The sequence below is a fragment of the Rhamphochromis longiceps genome, linkage group LG1, assembly GCF_057381845.1.
Source record: "Rhamphochromis longiceps isolate RC_006_pf linkage group LG1, R_longiceps_female_GT1.1, whole genome shotgun sequence".
In the NCBI taxonomy this organism is placed as follows: Eukaryota; Metazoa; Chordata; class Actinopteri; order Cichliformes; family Cichlidae; genus Rhamphochromis; species Rhamphochromis longiceps.
This window is the reverse complement of record NC_140557.1, coordinates 27866020-27892582: the sequence shown is the minus strand read 5'-3', so window position 1 is coordinate 27892582 and position 26563 is coordinate 27866020. Positions and strand designations below refer to the sequence as shown.

The following is a 26563-nucleotide window of genomic DNA, read 5'->3' as shown; positions in this document are numbered from 1 at the left end:
CACGCAGAATCCTGACTAATCACAAGGTCTTTGAGTCAGAAGTGTTGTGATCCAGTTCATAAAGGGTTTAGCCTCTAGAGTGCAACACTAGCACATCAGTCAGATCGACTCTTAATAAAGAAGCTGGATCTGGAGGTCTCACAGCCAGCAGTTGTTACCGTCACTCATTGTCGTTACGGCCTCCCCCTACACATACACACAGATACACTCACACACACACACACACATGCAAGCTAGAGCTTGTACAAACACCCACACACGACCCCAGAATGCATACATGCACACATACTTACAAACTTCCAGACACACACACTCACACGAGCGCGCACACACACATGAGCCAAGGAGCACGGGCAGCAGGGTCATCCTAGCGCCATGCTTCATAAAGGGCGCCGTTACAATAGGTTTACTGTTACTCTGCCAATTGCTGGGATACAATAGGACTGAATGTGCTGGGCTGATGCTTCTCCACTTCTCTCCATTTTTCACTTGATGTCAAGGAAGAAAGACTGAGACGGGACAGCATGTTATCAGAGGACAGCCTTGAAGGTGAGTCGGCTCACTGCAGCATTACACTTGCGTATAATGCTGAGAGAAGAGAGATAGGGGAACGAGATCTCTGAATTTGTAAATATTGATTGGCCTGATACTCATTGAGAATGCTACTTTGTGGTTTAAAGAGTCCCACTGGGTTTAAAAAGCCTGAATATCTCTGAAATGCTAGTGAAGGGCTACAGGTTTTAAAGTCATTTTGAGACATGAGACAGCGAGGTGAGGTGCAGAGGCAGTGATGCTGCAGTACACCTCTCACACAGGACAAACAGCAGGACATGACAGGCTACAAAAGTGGTGTTGGACTGCATCATGTTGAGGAATTCAGAGGAGAGGAGTGAAGTGTGAGACAAGGGAAGAATTAAGCTGAAGGAGGCATGAATTAAATGGCAGAGGCTACTGGAAAATATGGATCACAACACAAAGAACTTGGGAGAAGAGAGCCAATGAAAGACAAAAGGAGAAGAGGCATTAAGGGGTGAGAGGGTTTGCTGTAAGAGGAGTGGAGGTGGGGTTTAACTCGGGGTGGCAGATGGGTCTCACAGATTCAGAAGGGGTGTGGTGCTGAATTGTGAGATTCCTCTAACTTAGGACATGCGGGGATATCTGCACTGCAGCTGTCAATAGTTCAACACCTACTCAGCCACACCCCTCCTCCCCTTCTATTACACACACACACACACACACACTGATCATATTTCATATCTTGCGATAGGCCTGGTTTTCATCGTGAGTTAATCGTCAAGCTGGAAAATTCTTGTGAGACAGTGACACTGACTCATGTTCTCTGAGTCGCTGTGTTAAATATTAACATAACTTCTGTTATAGAGCCCACAGAATAGAGTTTTGAAGGATTTATTTGCTCATGGCGTGCCCTGTCTGCACTTTATTATTCCTCTCCACACACAATTTCAGCGATCCCATTTGACTGTAGCTTAATTCTAGCCTATTACACTGTAGCAGCATTGTAATGAGGGTATAAACAATCTCATATTTCAAATCCAGAGTGACAAGGTGCGCCGCCAGGGCCTCACAGAGAACAACAACATTTTTAAAAGCACAGAGACTTCAAGGGGATGGCCTAACAGAGAGAAAGAGAGTACATTCAAAAGCAACACTAGTTTGCTATCATTAGCTCATAACAAAATGGCATAGCTTAATATGAAGTATTAAGCCACATTTAATGCTTCATTAGAACAGAATGTTGTACTTTTACTTCAGTTTCAAATTTACAAGCAATCTAGCCTTAACAAGAAAGTCACTCACACTTACATAACACAAACACGACTATTTTTTAAAGGCCATTCATACTACAGAAACACTGTAGCTGATGCAAGGTGGAGCTAATTTTACCTACTTTATATACATATATATATATATATATATATATATATATATATATATATATATATATATATATATATATATATATATATATATATTTTTTTTTTTTTTTTTTAAAAGTAGAAAAGACATTCAATTACACATTTGTCACGCCTGAATCTGTGATGTACTGTAAGATTTTACCTCCTGATATTAAAGGGGAAGTACGCATTTAGCTTGAAATAATAAGCTAATTATTTCTAGGAGAAAAATAGGCCTTTTTAATATTTTTATTTACCTATTAATTTATTTGCAATGCCGTTTATTTTTGGCTTCACGTTACTTTTAACTAAGAATTCCTATTTCCTATCTTATTCCTTACTAATACACAGACACAGACGGTGGGAACAAACCTGATTCATTAACGAACAGCTAAATAAGAAGGGGAGACATCAGCTAGCGGTTTGCTTGCGGTTTGTTTTCTCCTCGCGCCCGCCTCGCGTTCTCACCTGGACGGAAGTTGACTTAAAAAGGCAGGGCAGGTAGAGGCAGCCCCTCACCTCCTCCTCCTCCTCTATCCAGGTGGTGGAAAGCAAACTCCTCTCTTATTGTAGCCTACGTTTGGCTGAAGAGAGGAGCCATGACGCTGGATAGGCTTCACTCCTGTTAACGCGCTATGAAATAACCTGAAACATTCACCTTGTGTTTCTTATCAACCAGTAACCTCACGGACTCATGGGGCTTCTACTGCTGAGCCTGATTCTCCGGTACTGGATCAACGCCGTGGAGGGTAAGCTGAAGTCCTGGCTTTCTTTTTAAAAGCTCATTTGCAAAGTAGTAGTCACTCAAGAGCAAGTCAACAATGCTGTCTTGGCACTGAAGAGTGGTTGGGATGTTTTATTGTGAGAAGGTATTAAAATTTGAAACCAAGAATTATGTTACATTTACTACACTGGACTACACATTTACTACTACTAAGGATTAGAATAAACACACAGATTAAAATAATCATATCAATAAGTAAATAAAAAATGACACCATAAATGCAGACTTTTTCTAGTGTTGGACTCTGGTCTGTGCTGACAACCCTTACCTGTTTATGTGCTGTGCAGCAGGTTTGTGTTCAGCCGGCAGTACTGTGACTTGTGACGACTGTCTGCAACTCAGCCCCCAGTGCGCCTGGTGCACACAGGAGGTGAGCAGCTATACGAGAAGACAGTCACATTTAAAGTGAAGTGATTTTTTGCAAAATATCTTCTCGTGTTTGATTTACATGATGACGCTGATGACAAAGTAATAATCTTTATGGCCTGCTGTAAAACAGCCTGCAAACTGAGGTTGCTACTTGTCACATGTTCCCCTTTGTTTGTCAGAATTTCACAGACTGGTTTTCAGTCACACAAAGATGTGACACACTGGATGTCTTACTGGAAAAGGGATGTGCCAGGGACCTGCTGCAGTTCCCTGTTTCCAAACACCAGATCCTCCAGGATCAGCCACTTGGGAAGAAGATGGGCAGCACTAATAGCACACAGATATTCCCTCAAAAAATGTCCCTCAAGCTCCGACCTGGTATGCAGTCGGACATCTTCTGAAGTGACGATTTGTCTTCTGAAGCAGTTTTTTGAGTTCAGAGAGATAAAACGTGGCCTGATTTTGTTTCTTGCACAGGCAGTGAGGTGACCTTCCAGGTGAAGGTTCAACACAAAGAGGACTATCCTGTGGACATGTACTACCTGATGGACCTGTCAGCATCCATGATCGATGATCTGAAGATGATCAAAGACTTGGGCTCTACTTTGTCAAAAGAAATGGCGAAGCTCACGAGTAAATTTCGAATGGGCTTTGGCTCTTTTGTGGAGAAACCCTTGTTGCCCTTCATCAAGATCACAGAAGAAGAACTGGCCAACCCGTGCAGGTTTACATTAAAATAAAAATCTAAACATGAGTAGAAGTTTGTTTCTTTTTGTTTTTTTAAAATGCTCTGATCTTGTAAATCTGACACTCTTACTCTTCTAACGCTCGCTTTTAATGTCTTGTTACATTACAGCCGTATAGACAACACCTGCTTACCGACGTTTGGCTACAAGCACGTCTTGTCTCTGACGAGCAACACCAGCAAGTTCAACGAGATAATCGCCGTGCAGCATATATCTGCAAACATTGACGACACGGAGTGTGGTTTCGACGCCATCATGCAAGCAGCCGTTTGTGGGGTAACATTTCCCATTTCAAGGTTCCAAAGATGCCGGCCGTTCGTTTGTGACGCCACCTCGCCAACTGTTTTTTTCAGAGCAGCTGTGTGTCTCCTGCTAGGACAAGATCGGCTGGAGGAACGACTCCATGCGTTTGCTGGTGTTTGTCAGCGATGGCAACTCACACTTCGGGATGGACAGCAGGCTGGCCGGTATTGTGATTCCCAATGACGGGCAGTGTCACCTGGATGCCAACAATGAATACTCAAAGTCCACAGTGCATGTAAAACCTGATTTTATCATTTGATTCATCTAGGATTATTATTTTTCATTATTATTTGGCTTTCTCCTCTAACACTGTGGTAACTCATGGTAAATAATCACCTGAAACCTCTTAGAAATGTAACCTTTTTTTTTTCAGGAATATCCAACTCTTGGTCAGCTGATTGATAAGCTGGTGGACAACAACATCTTGCTGATATTTGCAGTGACAGAAGACCAGAAAGACAACTACATGGTAACAGCTCCCTAGTTTTTTTCCCTGTTAGAAGAGATCAAACTAGAGAGCTGAATAACACAAGTGTTTGTGAGGTTAGCATATTTATCTTCTGAGTTGCATTCAACTTGTTACAACTGGCCCCGTTTCTCTTCCACACTCCTTTTCATACTGTTCTTTTAGGGAAGATGTGTGGTGATGAGCTTCCCGTATTTGTAACAGTGACATTACTGTTTATCTGTTTTTTTTGTTTTGTTTTCTGTGTCTCTTAGAACTATGCAGAGCTCATACCTGGTGCCACTGTTGGAGTCGTGGCGAAAGACTCGCGGAACATCCTGGAACTGATTGTAACAGCATACAAAGTAAATAAAAGGGCCTGATAATCAGGATGTGCTGGCAGAGTGGATGTGTGGCTTTGTGTGTGTGTGTGTGTGTGTGTGTGTGTGTGTGTGTGTGTGTGTGTGTGTGTGTGTGTGTGTGTGTAAAAGTCATAAGACAATTTTTTTTTTAAATCAAGTAATATTTAATGGTGCAGGCACGAAAATGTATCTATAGCAAACTGGTATGTTACTATTTTTATTTTCTCCACCCCTTTGTTATTATTTCTTTTCCTTCTTTTATTCTTTCTTCTATCACATTTTCCCCTCTACCTCCCAACACTCTGCATCAGCATGTTGGCCAGCATGTTTCTGCTTGTCCCAACCATTTCATCTCCTCGCCCCCTCCAAATCTGATTTGCTCTAAACTTCCCCTCCCTCTCCCGCACACTGCCTCTTTTTTCCTCACTCTTGGTCGTTTTCGTTCTGCCCATCTCATCCACCGTGCGTCGTTTTGTAAATCCCCCTTGGCGGCGATGACTGGTAGTTGTGCAGTCCTCTAATTACTTCATCGGTTGCGTCATTTAAACCCACATTTAGTCTCTGCCGCACTAGCAGAGTCCCTGTCATCACAGTGATTGTAGATGTGGTGCTTAACTGGAACGCAGTGCAAACAGGGGACTATTTAGTGATACTGCACAGGTGATGAGTACTTGCACTCACCTGTAATTCTGATGAGTAACAGCGAAGTCTCTTTAGATGCGTTTTATCTACTTAATCCATCCTCAGCTGGGTGTATCCCATAAGTGCTCCGGTTTTCTTCTTCCTTACCAACACTAAAGCCAGGAAGCACACAATATGCCCTCTGTTAGCAGTCAGACGGGCCGTTACAGAGTTCATTAGTCAGTCAAGCACACTATTTTCTCAAGCTGAGGTTAGCTGTCACACTTTCTTCAGGTGCTTTATACAGTGCAGCGCACCTGGGATGCTGACTCACCCCCCCAAAAAAGAATTAGACATGAGGTGTCAGGTCAGGTCAATGCAGGGTGAAAAGTATAATTCATCTGACAGCGCTGGAAATCCCACTTCATCTTGACTGAACAAAAGGAAAATCTGATTTGATTTTAGTTAACTTAGTTTTGCTTTTTTTTTTTTTTTTTGCTTTTTTTGAAGGACAAACCTGATCAGTACCGAGGTGTGCTGCCCATTGTGTTCTCATATGGCTCACAATACACATAATCTGTTTTCCAGGAACTTCGCTCAGAGATTGAACTAGAGGTCCTTGGAGCCACGAAGGAGCTGCACATGTCTTTCACAACCGTTTGCCCTAATGGAACTATCCTCCCTGATCTAAAACGCTGCTCCAACATCAAACCAGGAGAGACGGTGAGTTGCTGTTGTTACAAATTGCTTCATTTTTTAAAATTTTTTGAAGTGCCTTTCATTAAACTATCTCATCAGACAAGAACAGTTATTAACAATTCTAGTGAAACACCAAACATAACATAAAAAATGTAGATATTTAAGATTAAATGTGAACAAAAGTTGAAAGCTTAAAGGAAACTAAACAAAGGCATTAATTCTCACAAGGCATCAGGAGGGCATCATCCCTGGGTCCTGAAGGTAGGAGGGCCCTCTCCTCTAAAGTATACTGGAAGCTCATAATCATGGTGTTATGATGAAGTGGACATACTATAGGAGTTCCACTATGCCCATGGTTCTGTCTTGTGAATCAAAGCCTAGCTTTTATGCAGTGTACATTTTTCCTCACGAACTGAAACAAGGCTAAATCTGTTTTGAGTTTGTGGGAGCTTAGCTGAAGAAAATAGTGTTAGCGTTCATTCCCATGACATCTGACCCCGGATGTTGTCCATGGTGCTGATCAAAACGCTGGAATTATACTATTAAGAGTATCGATTATTATTGTATGCTATTTTTTTGCACTTGGAGCGTGTGTCAGAGAGAGAATGGGATGCTGTGTTTGTTCTGTTGTTGTTACGCCTGTGAAACTAAATAATGGAAGGGACAAAAGACTATTCTAACACACAGACAGTCCTAACAGCTCAAGAGTGTTAGGTCTTTCTGTGTTCGGTCTTTCACTACAACAGTAAAAGCTTAATTTTAGTGTATCCAGAGAACTTTGCAAGACCTGCAGTGCTTTATAAACTTGTAAAAGTATGTAAAAAAAAAATCTATACACAGACTGACAGGTGAAAAATAACACAACGTGCACTCTGCCTCGTCAACATTCATGCCTTAGTTGTACCTGAAGAATTGTTTGGATTGGGTCAGATAGGAATGTGTTGTGTAAATCTGGAAATTTTTAAGTTGTTTTTTGTCAGAGACTAATGTTGATTAGAGGGAGACCTGGTGAATTTGAGGCTTTAGCACTTGTAACTGATAGATCAGACAATATTTCTGAGAGAGAAAAAAAATCAACCAGTTTGTCTGTCAAAACACAAATGCATAAAACACGCTAGGACAGGATAAGAACTTAGATTAGATAAGACTTCATCAATCCCTCGGGTGGCTTCCTCCGGGGGCATGTGCAGAGGAGGGATGGTGGATATATTGGACAAAGTTAAAGATGGAGGAACATAGGAAGATGACAGAAGATTCATGGATGTAGTGAAGGAGGACATGCAGAAGGTTGGTGTAACAGAGGGCGATGCTACAGATACGTGAAATGGAGATAGGTGATCTGCTGTGGCGACCCCTAAAGGAAGCAGCTGAAAGAAGAAGAAGAACGGAGGAACTAGTTTACTTACTTTCACCAACATCAGGGCTTAATGATCTTGTTTAGCTGGTTCAAATCCGAAGTTTTTCCTCTCTCTCTTAGCTGTGCTGTCTAAAACAGATGAAAAAGCCCCCAATTATCAATGGCGTTGCTGTGGGGATTAATAGCGCTGACTTTTCGCAGGCAGAATATTTGCAGTCTGTTCTTAGTTTGATCTTAATTTGATGCCCTCCTTGTTTTTGCTCCTCAGGTAGTGTTCAATGTGTCTGTGGAGCTCCTGGGATGCCTGTCAGGAGTTCGGCACTTTTCCCTCAGACCTGTAGGCCTTCAGGACAGTTTGGAGATAGAAGTGCAGTCCCTTTGTTCCTGTGACTGTGAGCCTCCAAAGTCAGACAGCAGCCAGTGCACTGAAGGCCAGGGGGTTTTCCAGTGCGGCGTGTGCATATGTCAGCCGGGCTTCCTGGGAGCGCAGTGCGAATGCAATGAGGAGAGCACTTTGTTGAGCAACTGCCTCGCAAACAATCAGTCTGAAATATGCAGTGGTCAGGGGCAGTGCTACTGTGGACATTGTGTGTGTCATGCATCCAGTTTTGGGCGCATCTACGGTCCCTACTGCGAGTGTGACAATTACTCCTGTGTTCTCTTCCGTGGGGAGCTCTGCGGAGGTGAGTAACTTCATGCGAATGCTTCTGACTTATTCATGTGTTTTTGTGGAAAGCCTTTTATTATAAATGAAGATTTCTTGTTTGTAGGCCATGGAGTGTGCGACTGCGGAGAGTGTGTTTGTGAACACGGATGGAAAGGGCAGTACTGTAACTGCAGCACCAGCATGGAGGCGTGCACATCTAAGGATGGCTCACTTTGCAGCGGCAGGGGGAAATGTGTATGTGGCCACTGTGTCTGCACTGTACCCGGAGCATCTGGGGACAAGTGTGAGAAGTGTCCAACCTGTGGAAGCTCCTGTACATCTGCAAGGTGAGAGCGCACTCATTCCATCGCTTCTTTCAGCCGAACGAGGGTGTAATGTCGAGTATTTTGTCAGCGTCACCTCGGTGATTGGTATTTCTTTACCTCAGAGATACAAGATATCGTCTCCTTGCGCCGCGTGATCTGTCTGCTCTTTGGAGTTCAGGCATATCAGGTTCTGGTCCTGTTGTTCACATGTGTCTACACCTTCCATGTAACTTCAAAAGATACTAATGTCCCCAACACAGCATTGAGAGATTTCCTTTCTTCATTGTAAAGCAGCTGTCAGGGCCAGGACCATTTGATACTACTCTTACTGTGGAGGGGGGGAACCCGTGATAGAGAGTGAGAGAAGCCTTGGGAAAAAAGCTGATAAGTGACCACAACTGTGATTTCTCCTTTCGCCCCGTGTCAGTGATTGAAGCCTCAAGAAATGCTTGCTGCATCATCTTAACCTTTCGTTTTCCTGCTCATTTCAACACTAGGACCTGTGTAGAGTGCCATCTTCAAGATCAGGATGATGCTGAGTCATGTGATCAAAGGTGCAGCGCTACTACAATTTCCATCAATACAACAGGAGGTAAAGGATTCCCTAACTTACCTGTTGTTACTTTACTTTCATTCAGCTTCTTAGTCTAACTCACTGAACTCTAACCGTAACCTAAACTAAACTTACTTACCTAATGGGGTAAATCACTAAATCACCACATACAAACCTTCCCATTTGTCTCTAGTAATGTCGCTCTACAAGGTGCAATCGATACATTTTCTAACTCTGGCTATAAAAGTCATAAAACCATATCTGCTTTAAGTTCGGCCCTTCCTTATTCAATGTTATCTTGTTGGAAAGCCCCGCAAAGGTTTTCAAGACTACTGTTATTTTTAGATCACTCCTCCACTGAGTCAAAAATGATGACCAAACAGTTTGACTTGCATTTCAGACAAAAGGACAAAGTCACAGTGAGACTAATCTGGCAAGTTGAGCAGGTGGTGTGGCTAAAAAACCCAGTCCTGCCTTTTCAGGGTGTTACATCAGAAAGAGCTAGCTGGTATTTAGGCCTTCCAGGTATTCCTGGTTCAGTAACACAAAACAATTATTCTCTCCCCCAAAGAGAAGGAGGATGTAAGCAGCCTAGTGTCCACAGTTTTCAAGATATCATTTTCAAATATTTTTTTGTGATTGTAGATGCCAGTAACAGCTTGAACTGATTTCATTTTGTTGAAAATCGGGTCAAGGTCACTCAAAATGTGAAAATCAGTAAAAACTATCACCCACAATTTTTTATGGATCATCTTCAAACTTCACAACAATATACTAGGCCTTGGGGGATATGAGTACCTAGGTTGACTAAGCATTTGACCTTGACCTTCATTTGTTTGAGTCCTGTGACACCTTTAAATCCACAGGTCTCTCTGGCCTGATAGTACAATACACTGCAAGCGACGGTATGAAAACTGTGTGAATCCACAGCTAGAAGGACAGCCTGTTGACTGTTGAGAGAAATTGCTTTTTCACTTCTGTTTGGTTACTTTTTGCAATTCATGTTCACAAACTCGCTGTGGGGTAAACGGCAATTTGACACCTAAATCTGTATATCAGACTCTCTTGTATGATGTTCACAAGGAAGAATTTGCAAAACAGGACCTGCTTGCAACTGTCAACGAATGTTTCAAGTCTATGCATGTTAACAATCCTTAGTTACTGGTATTGATTTAAATCAATCAAATAAAGCTGGTTTTTAACTGCCACCAAGAGATACTGGATCTCATGCAGGTTTTAAGTCTATGCAGGTTAACGCCCCTTAGTGGGTAAATAGTAATTAATGAAAGAAAACCTTCAAAACATATATGACATATTTTGAAGAATGGCCAGGAGCAAAATATTTAAAATAGCTTTTTTTAAATGTGCTAAAATGTAGCAACTCCTTAAAACCAAGCAAAATATATTAAAATCAAATAACATCAAGTTTTTGCCTCCCTGTCCTGCAAGGGTTCTTATTCATGGTGGTGCTATCAACACAGAGGCCTGCTAAGTTTCAGCCAGGGTCGCTGCTTTGGAGGAATGCTGACCTCCATTGACTCGGGTGTCTCTGTGAAGTCTGCACCCCCCCTCTCTAACACAACGCCATCCATGTCCTTTTGGGCAGTGTGGAACAATGGGGAACATATTATTTACCTTGTTGTACAGGCAAAGCTATTATGGTGCCTGTGAATAGCCAAAGAACCTGGTCTTCCTTTGTAGAGGAGTTGATTTTAAAGCCGCTGTACTTGTGCAAGCTGAGAGGCATATCTGATTATCACAGAAGATTTTCAAGCTTCAGATGTGAAACACAATGGTTCGGTCCACACACACCAGATTCTAGTCTTAGATAATGAAGTCACACTGACAGCACAACAGAGCAGAGTATATCATCTGACATTCTCAGCACAATGTCAAAGGGAAGATGATAGCCTTACCTTATGGATATGTATGTTCACATTTCCTCACAGATTATGACAAGAGTCCTTCTATGTCGTGCACGTTTATGATGAAGAATGAGTGCTGGGCGTCATTTAAAGTGGTGGAAGGTGAGACGGACACCACTGCCTATGATCTGCAGATGTACGGTAAGCTTGACACCAACGTAGACGACTAAAGTGAAAGATACTCCCGGTGCAAGTCTCATCTCGCTCTCATGTCCTGTCTCAGGATGTCCAGAGCCACCCAACATCCCCATGATTCTTCTCGGGGTCTCCCTTTCTGTCGTCTGTATCGGCCTGATCCTGCTGGGTGTGTGGAAGGTGTTGGTGTCAGTCCATGACCAAAAGGAGGTGGCCAAGTTTGAGGCTGAGAGGGCAAAGGCAAACTGGCAGTCGGTAAGACCGTGGATGACTTCGCTTTTATTCTTTCTAATATCTTTTTGTTGGGCTCAGATGAATAATTAAAAAGCAAAATAATGTATTAGACATTCATTAGATATTCAAAAGGGTGGACAAAGTCTGATGGCGAGGTGTCTCCCATAACTAAACTGTTCCCACTAATATCCACTGACATACATCCCGTGACTCGGTAGCTTGTAGAAACACCTTTGGCAGCAACAAATAGAGAAAAAAATTCTGTGTGACTTTATCAGTCTCTAAGATTGTTGCGGTGGAATTTTTGCCCACTGTTTTTTACAACTGTGCTTCAGGTCATTGGGGCTTGTAGGTATTCATTAATGCACAGTCACCTTTTCCACTCTCTATGTGTTTATACACGTCTCTGGGTTTAATCATTAGTTATTATTAATCTCCGGCTCTCTTCCACAGCATGTCTTTTGTCTTATCTTCCTCCCTTCACCCCAACCGGTCGCGGCAGGTTGGGGCCGCCCCTCCCTGAGCCTGGTTCTGCTGGAGGTTTCTTCCTGTTAAAAGGGAGTCGCCTTGCTCATAGGGTATCGTGTGATTGTTGGGGTTTTCTGTGTTGTATTGTAGGGTCTACTTTACAATATAAAGCACCTTGAGGTGACTGGTGTTGTGATTTCGCACTATATAAATAAAATAGAATAGAATAGAATTGAAAAGTTACTGTAACAGCATTTCAGGCAGGTCGAGGTCTGGACTTTGGTTTCAGCCATTCTGTTGTAGATTTACTGATCTACTTGGGCCATCTCTCTGAAACTTTAGCTGTCAGAGAGATGGCATCACATCTGACTCTAGAACACTTTGGTATACAGAAGAGTTCATGGTGGACCCAATGACTGCAAGGTGCCCCGGTCCTGCGACTGCAAACCGAGACCAAATCATCACCCCTCCACCACATTGTTTGACAGTTGGTATGAGGTGTTTGTGCTGATATTCTGTGTTGTTGTTTTTTCCAAATGTGGTGCCGTGCATTACAGCCAAACATCTGCACTTTGGTCTCATCTGTCCACAGGACATTGTTCCAGAAATCGTGTGGTTTGTTCACATGCAACTTTGCAAACCTAAACTGTGCTGCCGTGTTCTTTTTAGAGAGAAAAAGAGGCTTCTACTGCAACCCTTCCATACTTGTTCAGTCTTTTTTTAAACTGTGCTATCATTAACTTTAACATTAAACAAGCTCACTGAGATTTCTGATTTGGGCCAAATGAGCTTCAGGCAGTTTGGAAGGTTTACAGGACTAGTGTGTTGTTGGTTTTGGTCTTTCTGTGGCATCTGTAAAAATCTAAACGTCATTGTGTTCTTTCTTTGTTTTCTTTCAGGGGACCAACCCTCTGTTCAGGAGCTCAACATCTACATACAGAAATGTAACTTATAAAAATGCACAGAAAGAAAAGACTATCACAATGAATCACTACTGATGACGAACTGGATGCGTCTGAGTGCACTTAAGTGTGTGACTTTGTGTGTGTATGAGACAGAGAATAGTTTTTGTACGAATCCCTGTGTTAATTCAGAGATGTCCTAGCACAGTAGACAACACTGTGAACAGACAAACACTGCGAGATGAATTTGCTGCTGTAGAAGTGCACTGTACTGTCAAACACTGGACATTTCTATTGCATGGCCCTACATGTACTGCAACTTGCAACTTGGTAAAGGAGAAGTCTACACTACAAGTGATCTACTACTGAATGAAAATGTATAAATATACAGGTGTAAGAGATGTTTTTTTGGTAATAATGTGTCGATTGTTTTACTGTAAAACAAGGCTGAGCCTTTAATTTTAATAACTGTTGTTCTGAGTTTTTTTTTTTAATGGTATGTGGCACATAATTAAAGTTGGATTTGGCATTTTTGAAATGACTCCTCTGCAATTTGGGTTTTAATTGCAGGTTACAACACAGTTCTCACAAAGAGTGAGCAGACTGATTTGATTTACCTGCAAGAAACAAAATTTAAAATTTATTTTGCTTACAGTGGGATCACACAGTGCTCAGGGTTTCCATTTTTTAACAAGGCAACTTGCCCTGGATACTAAGGCCCTTTATTCAATGTGTGTCAGTTTGATTACTTGTTTGCAAATCTGACTGAAATTGCAATAAGCTAGGGTGCTTTATTTATCCCCACAGATGGGAAATTCCTTTCACACACAACCTTTAACTTAGTATAAAGGAGCAGGTTTCATAGGGATGAGGGAATGGGGAACGGGGCTGGAACAGAGGAGGATTCAGCGCAAATAAGATATACGTGAATCCCAACATAAATGACTCAATATCCTAAAATTGCCAGAGGAATCCTATCATAAAAATAACACTAATCCAATACATCCAGAGAGTGGCACAAAAAAAATAATACCATAAACTTCACATAGAGAGTTGTTAAAACTTTTGAGAGATCCTTGCCATACAAGGTGCAGTATAAGACATATTTTAGCGCAAGTGCTGTTGTTTTTAGCTATTCCAAAGTTGTGTACCTTTACAGGTCACACCAAAACCTGTACGCTTAATTTTGTTTTTTGTTTTTTTACGTGTTATATGTGTTGGAGGCATTACACATTGTGACAAGCATACAAAGTCTTTTGTTAACTCTAAATATACATAACAGAGGCAATATGAAAGATAGATTTTCTTAGCATAGCCTAACTCCAGAGTACTTGTTGATATCTGAGTGCCTGTCCCAGACATGACACAGCTGTAGGCTACAGTTTGCTGTGTGTAGTTTACCTGAGAGCAGTCTGTTCACAGTCATGTACTTTACACAGCTTACAGACAAACTGTCTGTCTGCCCTCTGTCTGTTTTTTTCTTCGGTCAAGTCTAAATACAGACTTGTGGCTCTGCCCCAGCGAAAACAGTCCTGAGCGGCAGGAATGCAGCTTTCAGGCCGGACAGCAGCGGCTCCTCCGTCAGACGTGACGTCGCTGTTTCCCCGCTGAAAAACCAGACTCGACGGAGGAAGTTTTTGTACGAGGGGAGGAAAGAAAGAAAGAAGAAGGGAAAAAAAGAAACCCCCCAAACACCCCCTGCGCCTCTGATCTTCGGAATGTGCGGACATTGGCTCTCCAACGCTGCATCCCGCTGTCGAAATGTTCATCCAGTTGTACCGCTGCGTGGACTCCGCGCCTGTTCTGGCGATTATTTGCGTGACTGTGTTGTTGGCGAAAGGCTGTGTGTGTGTCACTGAAGACGAGGACGATGAAGTCCTGGAGAAAAAACAGCTCGTGGAGTTTTACAGTAAGTTACCAGCTGGTCCCTTAGTAGAAGTTTAATTGCCTACATGATGGGACGCATAACGCATGTAGTAGTTCCCTTTTTTCATATTTCATGAAGATGTTGTTTAACATCAGGGAATTGTGCATGGAGGGGGTGATCTAAAGACTCACCTAAACTCTCCTCAGGTCTGAATAGAGGTCTGTGGACCACAGTTTGAACCCCACAGCTGCACCAGGCTCACATTTCTTGCTGTTTTTTTTCTCAATTCTCCCCCGTGTTTGTGTGTGTGTGTGTGTGTGTGTGTGCATGTGAGCATGCAGTCTGTTTATTATGAGCACAATAGGCCAGTGAGTCATTCGAGTGATAAGCAGTTGGGTTATTCTGGGAAAATGTCAAACATTCACCTTTGCATGTGTGAGACTGCTGATTTTCTCCATCTTTCGCCATCTTACATCCCCGCGTTTTAGAGAGCTTTGCATCATATTGGCATATCCAGCTTCTTAAAGGTGAAGATCTGGGCATGTTTAAACGACGAGTTAGTCAAAAATATCTGCAACTTACTGAACTGTAAGGAAAGTTATGAGCAGCAACCACAGTTTGTTTACTTTTGTTCAGATCAGCCCATGTTCTCGTCCAGAATGCAATCAAATACAGTGTGCACATTAAAAACGCAGAGGAAGAATATCTGGACACTGAAAATGCCCTTTTGGTGATGGATGTGCACACCAGCATCTTTTTTTTTAAACCAATTGAGCCATGTAAATTCTCACCGAACAATTTTAGTTATTTGTTTTAGATCCGGTAACATATAATGCTGATTTTCTTTGTCTGTACAAACTAGCAAGATGCAGGAAGAGATGATTCATTCACACTCTTTTCATCTCCGCTGCTTGGAATCATCCTCTCTCTTTGTTTGAGTATCCAGTTACAAAAGACCATGATTTGTTTCTAAACACAAGGCCTTCCTCGAGCTTGAATATTGCTCCGTCAGATATGGAAATGCGGAAAAGCATGTCTTTGTACTTTACTTTTTGATCTCTGAAGCTGAATGCATTCCCTGTTGTTTACGGCACACGTTCACATGAATTGCCCCACATTGCCCCGTTTTCAATCACTTCCTACCAGAGAAAGGTCTGTTTATCCTGGAGAGTGAGCCGCTGAAGCAGTGCATCTCAGCAAATCGCTCGAAACTAGTGCTGGAGGACTGCGAGCGTCCGACGCGCCGCATGCTGTGGAAGTGGGTCTCCCAGCATCGTCTCTTCAATCTGGGCACCAGCGCGTGCCTGGGCCTCAACATTTCCGACTCGACGCAGCCCCTCGGGATGTTCGAGTGCGATGTGTCCCTCCCCGTGCTGTGGTGGCGCTGCAGCGGAAACACGCTGTATGGAGCGTCCCAGTGGAGGGTGACTGTGGTTCGAGGTTTAGTGGCGGTAAAGAAAAACATTTACCATCAGTGGAAGAGGTACAACACTCCCAGAGAGGGTCCCTGCTCATATCCATATGAAGGTAAACAACCCAAAACTTCCTGTGTGCCTTGTCTGCACAAGATATTTCTGACATCAAGTGAAACTTGGCATGTTTTGTTTACAGATATCCACACTTTGTTGGGGAATGCACATGGAATGCCTTGTGCCTTTCCTTTTAAATACAACAACCAATGGTACTCTGAGTGTACTACTGAGGGGCGTGAGGACCACCTTCTGTGGTGCTCAGCCACCTCTCGCTACGATAAAGGCGAAAGATGGGGTTTCTGTCCAGTGCAAGGTAAACCAGACACACAGACGCACCAGTGCAAGAAAGGAAGACAAGTCATCACAGGCCGTTGTTGCTGCGTGCTCATGTTATCTTCGTCACTTTACCTTTGTGCTTATCAGTTTTCATTTGTCTGTTTTTTCATAGTTTCCGGTTGTGAGCACTTCTGGGAGTCAAACCAGGAGTTGCGCGCATGTTACCAGTTCAACCTGTACACTATCCAAACCTGGAGTCAGGCGCTGTCTACCTGCCAGGCCCAAGGTGGAAATTTGCTCAGCATCACCAGCCTGGCAGAGCACAAGTATATCAGAGGTACCGCACATGTTAAAAAAGACACTAAAACTGTTTTTATCTAGGATGAGTGCCACCCAGCGTGGTCTTCTGCTGCTGTAGTGTTGTGCATTCAGAGATGCTCTTCTGCATACCTTTGTTGCAGTTACCTGCGTTACTCTTGCCTTCCTATGAGCTCAAAGCAGTCTTATCATTCTCTGCTGACCTGTGGAATCACAAAGGCATTTTCATCCATACATTCTCGTTAAACTACCTTTCTTCCCCATTCTAATTATCCTCGTGAGCATGTGCACGTCTACATGCATTGAGTCGCTGCCATGTGATTGGCTGATTAGATATTTGCATTAACAAGCAGCTAAACCGGTGTACCTAAAAAAGTGTCCCATGAGTGTATATTCAGTTATGTCCGAAGTGTATTTTAAGAACTACTACAACACTTTTCTGTGTTTGCATCTTGTGGTAGATCGAATGGCGAGCGTTGGGGCGATGGTGTGGACCGGGCTGAACCACATTAAGGATGGGCATGGATGGGGGTGGTCTGACGGAGCCCCTCTGTCACTGGTGAATTTCACCACAGGTACTGACTACTGGTTTATCCAGGACCAAGTGAGAGGGAAATTTAAAAAGTACCCCACATTTTCACTAATGAGAATATTAGAAATGCCTCTCCAACAAAGGCAAAAAAGAAGTCATTTTATCATGAAAATAAAGCATAAAAGACTTATTTTATAAAACCTATGTTATAGAAGTTTCATCTAAAATAGCCTTTTCATCTGATGTACATCGACAGCTCTGTCAGGACTTAAACATCCTTCCATCTTAACGCTTTAATGTTTAAATATGTCTAGCTGCAAAACTTTAACTTGTGTAACTGATGAGGAAATAAAGCCAACAAAGCTTTTTTACCATTTGTGCCCGTCAGATCTCCCAGCCAGCCCGCTACAGGACAATAAACAGTGTGGGGTGTACTCAGGATTCGAGGGTCACTGGCAGAGTCTATCCTGTGAATCTGCTCTGCCTTACATCTGCAAGAAGACACCTAACGACACGCGTGGAGCTGAGCCACTAGGTGAGAACATGTTAACGCGCAGGAGACACAAACATATTGGAGACCTCTCTGCATCCTTGGAGGTATCTGTGCTGTGCTGTGCTGTGCCCTCACATATCTGAACCCCCAAAATCCAGTTTGTTTGAGTTGTGAGGGTAAGACCAGCTGCAGTTCAGCTGGACTCTGGCACATGACTCTATCCATGCCCCGACATGGATCTCAGATGTTTCCACAGCCATAGCTGCATCTGTAAATACTGCTTTTTTAAGTAAGAAATTTAAAAAAAGTATAGGGCAGTGAGAGTGCAAGCCAGGGGAGGAATGTGGACAGGAAACAGTCGTGCTCGAGCTCAGTACAAGGCAGCTGCGTCCAGTGTGAATATGCCCTTAGAACGTGACTGGGCAGCTGCACTGCACCTGGGGGCCGAACCTTTGGCCTTCCTCTGTGTTGCGCTGTTGGCAGCTAGACCAAAAATAATGTCTGCAGCTTTGAATATTCTGGTCTGGCTTATGTCTCCTCTCCCTTTGCAGAGAACTGGCAGTATATCGATACCGAGTGTGCGGATGGCTGGTGGCCTCACAATGGTTTTTGCTACCGAGTGCTGCCAGAAGCAGAAGCGGGAAGCTGGGAGGAGTCTTCTCAGGAATGTCATTCTTACGGGGCAAATCTCACCAGCATCCACTCCTTGTCTGAGGTGGAAATGCTGGTCAACCTCCTGGCTAACTGTAAGGAGTGTTATGCAATCCAGATATTTTGTGCTGTGTTTGTTATCCACCCTAAATGCTAAATTCTGCGGCGTGTGTGTGTGTGTCCTCATATTTGACAGATTCTGGGGGGAGTACAGAGGTGTGGATTGGACTTTGGAAACAGGCGTTATTGCCAGCTGTAGAGTGGTCTGATGGCTCACCAGTAACTCTCACTCTCTGGCACCAGTATCACCCTCTTCATAACCTGACGGATGGAACACTGTGTACCAAAGTGGACAGGAAGGTGGGAAACCCTGTGTTGGTGTAAGAACGCTGCAGTATTTACATTTCTGATTAAGCTGCCCGTTTAAAAAACAAACAAACATCTAATTAAATGAAATGTTAAATATGCCCACTTCTAGCCTTTTATTATTACCAACAGTTGAACAAAGGATATTTCACCCTAATCTATTACCAGGAAAAGTGCCAATCTCATTTTTCAGTAGCTGAATGCATTTCCATCAGACTCCATTAAAGCAGGTTTTAATGGACTCGTGATTAATAAGCTACAGAAATAGCCGCCAATTTATTCTCTGTCAATTAGCTAATAAATTAACCATCAAATTATGTCAGGGTTAATCACTTTATAATGTTTGAATGCATTCATCACGGAACGCATCATCTTTGAACACATCTTTCACAGAGTGGCAACTGGCTGCTAGCGTCATGTGACGAGCGACTGGCTGCTGTGTGCAGAAGAGAGAGCCAGAATGGCGTTCAGCACCACGGAACCTGGGATGAGGGCTGTCCTGAGGTAGGGAAACAAGAATACCCCCAAACACACACAAGTTCAAATGTGCGATTTCTTTGAGCAAGATATAAGAAGTCATCTTTTGGCAATATGTGAGCTTTAAACTTTGTCACATTATATGACGGCATGACACTAAAACGACCTCCGATAAACATTTACTCGCAGCAGGGCAAAGCTGAGAAATCAAAAGAAACATCTACAAGACTTGGGGTTAGAACTGAATCATTATGGTACTTGTCTTTACTTTCAAACATGAAAGTATTGCTTTTTTACAGAAAAAAATAGCTATATAGTGAACATTGTAAAAATTAATATTAATATGTAATATTTAAGTATTTAGATTTTTTTTCATTCTGATGAGAAACTTGACACTAAAAAAACAACTTATTTCTAGTTTTTCAGGCATATTGTGTGCTGTGTAGCATTAAAATAGCTCCACAGAGATCAGGACTTGCGTTAGAAAGTGCCACATGTCTGCTGTGGTTCAATTTCTGGGCATTCTGCTCCTTCAAATGCACAATTAGCTGACTCATTCAACCTCTGACGTGTTGTCTGGCATGCATGTTGCTCCTTGACTGTGTTCAAAGGAATATCAGACTCCTGAGTCATCAGGGTGCTTCATGCCCTGAAACAGGAGGCCAGAAATTACCCCGATGACACAGTATCAGTGGACATGCTCGAGTAGTCTGTGAATTTTTCTGACAATATTTAAAGAATCAAAACAAACTAGACAGGAAACAGGAGCGACGGGGGGGGGATGTGGGGGTTTTCTCACCTCTTGTCCAAGCACGCTCACCACATTACACACACACGCACACGCACAGGCGTGTATTCTTGCTGATATGCATATTATTACAGTATTATCATGTTAGAACAGATGTAACAGGTGAGTTTTAGCAGTTATGTCAAAAGGATATTTTATTTAACATAACTGGCTTAAGTGCGATTTTTATAAGGCAGAAATATGATTGTTGAGTGCTTTAATAAATAGAATAGAATAGAATTCAACTTTATTGTCATTGCACATGCACAGGTACAGGGCAACGAAATGCAGTCTGCATCCATCCAGAAGTGCTTTAGCCATGATATAGATATATTACAATATATTAGCAATAATATAGATATGTAAGTATATTACAGAAATGGGTCTATTATGGTATGTAGAATTAAGTTCTACAGTTGTAGAATTAAAAATTATCGTATTATACAGAATGATAAAGACATATCGTTTGACTTATTTATCAGCCAGTATTAGTTACACTATATTGCTAAAAGAAGCAGTCTGCGTGTTGGACCAAAGAATTGATTGTGGACTTCAGGCGGACCAGGAAACCCTTGACCCCTGTTTCAATCCAGGGGTCGATGTGGACATTGTAGAGGACTATAAATACCTCAGATTACACATAGATAATAAACTGGACTGGGTTAAAAACACCACTGCGCTCTACTGGAAGGGCCAGAGTCGTCTCTATTTTCGGAGGCGGCTGAGGTCTTTTAACATCTGTCTGACAATGCTCAGGATTTTTTACAAGTCAGTTGTGGTCAGTGCTGTCCTCTATGCTGGTGCATGCTGGGCCAGCAGGTTGAGGGTTGCAAATGCCAACAGACTCGATAAACTTATCTACAAGGCCAGTAATCTTGTGGGGACGGAGCTAGACTCCCTTAAGGTGGTGTTGGAGATCCGGATGTTGTCCAAGATAAGGACAATGCTGGATAATGCCTCCCACCTTCTCCATGACGTGCTGGCCAGTCACAGGAGAACATTCAGTGAAAGACTGAAATGACCCAAACGACCAAAGAACAACACAGGAAATCAATCCTGCCCATCTAATCCACACTACAGAGTGCAATAGTTACATCCTTTTGCACACGCTCTACAGTAAAATAGCAAATCACAAGTTTTACAGGTTAGAGTAAAATGTCAATCATATATATTTCATCTGTGTGGCTGTAACCACATAATTTCATTAGGGATTAATAAAATATTGTGATTCTGATGATTGATGAGAGCAGAGTCAGGCAAAGCATAAACAACTAATCTACAACTTGTAACAATTAAACTAGATTATTTTTAAACTGCTCTGTCGTCTTATCTTAGCAAGGACTCATAAATAGCAACACATAACAAATGGTAGGAAAATCTATTTATGTTTCATGTGTCTGAAAGAAAAAGATATTGGCTGACATATTGTCTTCTTATGTCACCAAATATCTATATCGGTTTTGAAATTAGTCAGTCACCCTATCTATCTCTGAGTGATCAGTGCCACCTTTCAGTTCCTCGAAGGCTACAGACACATTTCAGTTGTTCACTTTTAAATGATTTAGTTTGTAAAACGCCTTCATTTGTGTGCACAAGCTTAATTTTTGGAGATTATAGAGAAAATAGTAACTGTAGCACTATTTGGCTGAAATGATGTTTTCACAGAAGAAGCATCTCAAATTCTGCCTGTGCTGACTGATCTGTTAATAAAATCTTCATTTTTTTTCTAAACCCTGAATGTATTGTCCGTGTGTAATAACCGTATATGTAACTACAGCAACCGATCGAGCATGATAATTAGAGATTACAGCCTCTGCGGTAAAACCAAAGATCAGTTCCAAGCACCAAAACAATAACTGCAACGTTTTTTCCAGTCTTGTGTTTTGGAAAACCTAATTTTTCTTTTTTTGGTTAACAGTAGCGGCTTCGAGTGTGGTCTTCTGCTGCTGTAGCCCATCTGTTTCAACTTTCTATGATGTGTAGCAAGTACAGAGATGGTCTTCTGCATACTTTGGTTGTAACGAGCGTTTGTTTGAGTTACTTTTGCTTTCTTACCAGCTCAAAGCAGCCTGGGAATTCTCATCTGACCTCTAACATCAACAAAGCATTTTCTCCCAGAAAACTGCTGCTCGCTGGATATTTTCTCTTTTTTTCTGGACCGTTCTATGTAAACCATGGAAATGGTTGTGTGGGAAAAAACCCAGCAGATCAGCAGTTTCTGAAATACTCAAACCAGCCCATCTGGCACAAACAACCATGCCACGTTTAAAGTCACTTAAATCACCTTTTCTCTCTACTGTGTTGCTCAGTTTGAATTCTGCAGGTCATTGTGACCATGTCCACAGGACTAAATACACTGAGTTGCATTTAGAGTTTTGCATTAATGAGCAGTTGAGGAGGTTTGTCTAATAAAGTGGAACGGGACTATATGTGTGAAACTGTCATACTTTTACTTACATTACCATAACAGAAAAGTATAGAAAGCCATATTCTGTTGCAGTCTGTACTGAGGTCCTGACCACTCGTGTCTACACGTCAGGGATCATTATTCACTATAAGTAAATAATAGCTGCTGTGCCATGTGCTTAAATATACCTTTCAGCTTTCTGTCTCAGAAAATCCCGTTGCTTTATAAGAGCTGCCTCGATTTAATAAAGATGGGGGAAAAGACTCCTACAAACAGCTGTAGGCAACAACCAAAATGTCAGCTCCTGTTAAGCTTCTGGCTAAACCTGGATTCGAATCAGTGGCATGAGGGGATGATTGTTCAGCCTCATTAATCTAACCTGTTACGGCACCAGGGACATTCCAGCGAGTAATAGGTGGAAAGCTGTAGAGCAAAGCACATGAGGCAAAACCCGATAATCTGTAAATAGAAGCACCATGCATATTTACCTCTATCGCTGCTCTTTAAGATAAGATAAGATAAGATAAGATAACCTTTATTAGTCCCACACGTGGGAAATTTGTTTTGTCACAGCAGGAAGTGGACAGTGCAAAAGTTATGACGCAAAAATTAGAATACAATAAGAATAAATACAGTACACAGCTGTACAGAATAGAATAAAATAATATACTATATACAGTAGAATAAAATAGAATAAAAATATACAATAAGATAAAAATAGAATACGAATGCTATATACAACTGAGTAAAAATACAACGATGCCAGAAAAGATTATTGCACTTAGTGTTATTGCACATGTGTGGATGTGTGTGTTTGTTCAGTTAAAGTCTTTGTTGTGGAGTCTGACAGCAGTGGGGAGGAAAGACCTGCGAAATCTCTCCGTCCCACACCGTGGGTGCCGCAGTCTCCCACTGAAGGAGCTGCTCAGTGCTGTCACAGTCTGCTGCATGGGGTGGGAGACGTTGTCCAACAGGGATGACAGCTTAGCCGCCATTCTCCTGTCACTCACCACCTCCACTGGGTCCAGAGGGCATCCTAGAACAGAGCTTTAGATAGTTTATTGAACAGGAGTGCTGAAATGTGAACAATGATGACGAAAGGCAAAACCTGTCTAACCTATAAATACGATTTTTCTTATTTTGGAGTTAAGCAGTGAGAGAGAGCCTGATAACGGGTGTTTTTGTGGGGGTGGTTTTAGGGCTGGAAGAAGCACGGCCATTCCTGTTACATGGTGACAGGTCAAGAACAGAGCTACGAAGATGCCCTGATGGGGTATTACTGCAAGGGTTCTCTTCTCACTGTGGAAAACAGGTGATTTATCAATTCATTTTTGAATTTGTCATTTTAAGTTTTTACTCACATTTTGCCATTCTTCTTACTTTTCTCCTCTCTTGCTCCACCTGCTGGCAGGTTTGAGCAGGCATTTGTCAACAGTCTGCTGAGTGAAAGTGGGGCCAAAAGTAGCATGTATTACTGGATTGGTCTCAGGGACCAAGACCAGGGGAGGAAGGGAGAGTACAGATGGCTTCATCATAACGGCTCCTCTCTGCCTCTCACCTTCACAAACTGGAATAAGCACCAGCCAGGTAGCCCAGTGTTTGGAAATGTTTGTTTTTTAATTTGACATTAGTAATACAATCGGATTCGTAAACTTTTTCACTCTTTTTTTTAATACTCCTACATCTTCTGCTTTCACTAGTCAGCACCGGTGGCTGTGTCGCTATGTCAGGAGGACCTGCTCTGGGCCGCTGGGAGGTGAAAGACTGCAAGGTTCACAAGGCCTTGGCTGTGTGTAAGCAGAACATCAGGAGCTACCATGATGTTCAGCTGCCAGAGCATCACATTGATGCCTACGCCCCGTGCCCCCCAGGGTGGGAATTAAACTCTGGGCTGCTCCACTGCTTTAAGGTTAGATTATCCTCCTATTTTTTATAACACTAAACAAATCACCATGCACTCTATCTGATGTGGATATTTGCTTTTTTGTTTTGTTTATCACGCTAAGGATCACTGGGGACGGTGTCCTATCCCATCATGCACTATGCAACAGGCAGGGCTACCTGGGGTCTCACACATTCACACTGACAGGCAATTTATTTTCCTGATTTCCAATTTCAACCAGCTCTACATTTAATAGTTATTTTCATTATCAGTTAAAACGTCTCCTATAGTATCTGTTTACTCCAGTTTACAGCTGCAAGATATTTACTTCAATACAATAGACAGATCCTAAAAGACATTTTAGGGTCTAGAGCTTATTAACTGTCTGTCGCTTGACTAATGAGTCGATCAGCTTACTATCCCAGCTCTGAAAATGCGTCTCAGTGTGTGTTTGTTTGATCAGTACTGCACTCCCACACTGGTTTTATTGAAAACCCATCCCCCGGATGGCTATAATTTTGCTGTTGCCTGCCTTCTATGAACATCTTCTTTGAGCTGTTCCCTTATAAACGAGGGATCGCGGCATATTTGATTTAACACATGTTTACACCACGCTGCCCTTCTGAAGCAACTCACAGCAGGATCAGTGTCCCCCCCACCCCGGTCTCAAACTGGAACCTTTAGGAAGTTAGGCAGATGTGTAAACCACTTGTCTATCCCCGCCATACATCATGATTGCTAATAGGATTGATGTTTTGATATGTTTCCTCTCTTTCTTGTTTATAGAAAAAGGTGTGGAATAGCTGAAAAAATAGTTAAAATGCAGCACATCTTACTATAAAACTGACGCAGCGCTACAAATCAAAAGTGGGATGGAATAAACCATTATTTTTAGACATAACACCCCACTGCCAAATTGTACCCCAGCTATCAGCATGTTTCCGAGCAACGAGCACATAATGGGATACATTTCTGTTCTTTGGACCCTGTAACCCTCAGCTGACTCCAAGTGTTGCTCTTCCAGGTGTTCCACAGTGAGAAAGTCCTGATGAAGCGCTCCTGGGTGGAAGCAGACTTCTTCTGTCAGGCCCTCGGGGCTCAGCTGGCCAGTTTCCAACACTATGAGGAGCAGGTGTTTGTTAAACAGCTCCTCAGTACCATGTTTGAAGGGTTGGTACTCATCAGTACAGGAATGTTATGGGACGATTGAGATGATTTTGTTTTATGTGCTTGGAGGAGTGAATATAGAGTTTAATTATTTGGTTTTGGAGAGCAGATGTCCACCTTTTTTATGGTGTTAGTTTTTTAGTTGTGTGTAGGAGACTTAGATTTGAAAAGTTATTTAACGCAGCAATCTCGATATCAAGAACAAGGACAAGGTGACCGCAGATTCTGAAGTTACATCAGGGCGTCTTCATTTCCAGATAAGACTGATTTAACTCTCTGACGCATATTTCTCAGATTCACGTAAGAAAGACGTCACTCAAATTAGAGATAATTAATCTCAGGATGTCTTTGGGGTCACTTTGACTTTTTTTTTGGTTCATGTTTTCTTAAAAATATGTTTTACATTAAGCTTAAAAAATGTGCAGACACAAGTTGTAAAATGAGTTTCTCATGTAGATCAGAGCAGGCCAGGACTTTGAAGCCCTGAAGTCATACATTTGTCTATTTTTACATGTAAACGGAAAAACAGTCATCAGGTTCTCATGTTTGTTTTGTGGCAGCAGCTCGGAAATATAAACATGAAACAAATGGTCAGCCAATGCAGTGTTGCTAAGGGGGTGGGCTATGACTTCATTTCTAGGTCTTGGGAAAAAAACGAATCAAGGTTTATTTTGTATGACTGCAGAGGATGAAACCAAAAAGAAATTAACACATTCAAGTCCATTTTACAATCTCAGTTTAAAATAGCACACAGCTGTCAATCTGATCATTACAAAAAACATACTTATCTATTTTATATAAATGTTTTTATTGATGCATATAAATGTTCCCCTCACATATTTGTTAGTTTTTCTTACATGAACAGATACAATAATACACACACACACACACACACACACACACACACGCTTATATAAAATTGAGAAAAACAAACAAAACAAAACAAAAACTAAGATATTAATCAGCTGGTAGAACGTTTAATTACTTGCAATAGTTTACGAAGGGGCCCCAGATACGATAAAATTCTCTGTATTTGCCCTTCGCCACAAGGCCTATCTTTTGCAATTTAAAAAATGA

At 42.1% G+C, this 26563-nt stretch overlaps 2 protein-coding genes across 6 annotated transcripts in view; both read left to right on the top strand.

Annotated features, from left to right (window-relative positions):
* The first annotated feature begins 221 nt into the window (after window positions 1–221).
* Window positions 222–13329, top strand: itgb6 (integrin, beta 6). Of its 4 annotated transcripts, none has more exons than XM_085404182.1 (16): window positions 222–549; window positions 2596–2665; window positions 2991–3070; window positions 3249–3447; window positions 3547–3793; window positions 3926–4091; window positions 4192–4353; window positions 4492–4587; window positions 4839–4928; window positions 6135–6269; window positions 7871–8285; window positions 8373–8595; window positions 9072–9166; window positions 11077–11193; window positions 11276–11442; window positions 12789–13329. In XM_085404182.1, the coding sequence occupies exons 2-16, from the start codon at window positions 2611–2613 to the stop codon at window positions 12885–12887; spliced, it is 2346 nt and encodes a 781-aa protein (XP_085260308.1). In that variant the 5' UTR covers window positions 222–549; window positions 2596–2610; the 3' UTR covers window positions 12888–13329. The 4 variants fall into 4 exon arrangements, with proteins under 4 accessions (XP_085260308.1, XP_085260292.1, XP_085260300.1 ...); XM_085404166.1 differs by having other exon boundaries at window positions 223–549; window positions 2988–3070; XM_085404174.1 differs by lacking the exon at window positions 222–549 and having other exon boundaries at window positions 2430–2665.
* Window positions 13330–14205: 876 nt separating this feature from the next.
* pla2r1 (phospholipase A2 receptor 1) overlaps window positions 14206–26563 on the top strand; it is a 30510-nt gene continuing 18152 nt past the window's right edge. Inside the window, exons 1-13 of one of the 2 annotated variants that reach the window (XM_085404146.1) lie at window positions 14211–14700; window positions 15805–16185; window positions 16270–16443; window positions 16579–16743; window positions 17186–17299; window positions 17645–17791; window positions 18301–18495; window positions 18597–18760; window positions 19160–19270; window positions 23637–23749; window positions 23849–24024; window positions 24138–24346; window positions 25344–25489. In XM_085404146.1, the coding sequence (XP_085260272.1) occupies window positions 14553–14700; window positions 15805–16185; window positions 16270–16443; window positions 16579–16743; window positions 17186–17299; window positions 17645–17791; window positions 18301–18495; window positions 18597–18760; window positions 19160–19270; window positions 23637–23749; window positions 23849–24024; window positions 24138–24346; window positions 25344–25489 (2243 nt within the window). In that variant the 5' untranslated portion in view covers window positions 14211–14552. Of the gene's footprint in view, window positions 14701–15804; window positions 16186–16269; window positions 16744–17185; window positions 17300–17644; window positions 17792–18300; window positions 18496–18596; window positions 18761–19159; window positions 19271–23636; window positions 23750–23848; window positions 24025–24137; window positions 24347–25343; window positions 25490–26563 lie in introns of both variants that reach the window. The other variant, XM_085404136.1, reaches the window with a different exon arrangement.

Coding starts and splice junctions, on each gene's coding strand:
- itgb6 (XM_085404166.1), top strand. CDS start 2,611: ATGGGGCTTCTACTGCTGAGCCTGATTCTCCGGTACTGGATCAACGCC. Junction 3,071..3,248: donor GCGCCTGGTGCACACAGGAG/GTGAGCAGCTAT, acceptor TTTGTTTGTCAG/AATTTCACAGACTGGTTTTC. Junction 9,167..11,076: donor TTCCATCAATACAACAGGAG/GTAAAGGATTCC, acceptor ATTTCCTCACAG/ATTATGACAAGAGTCCTTCT.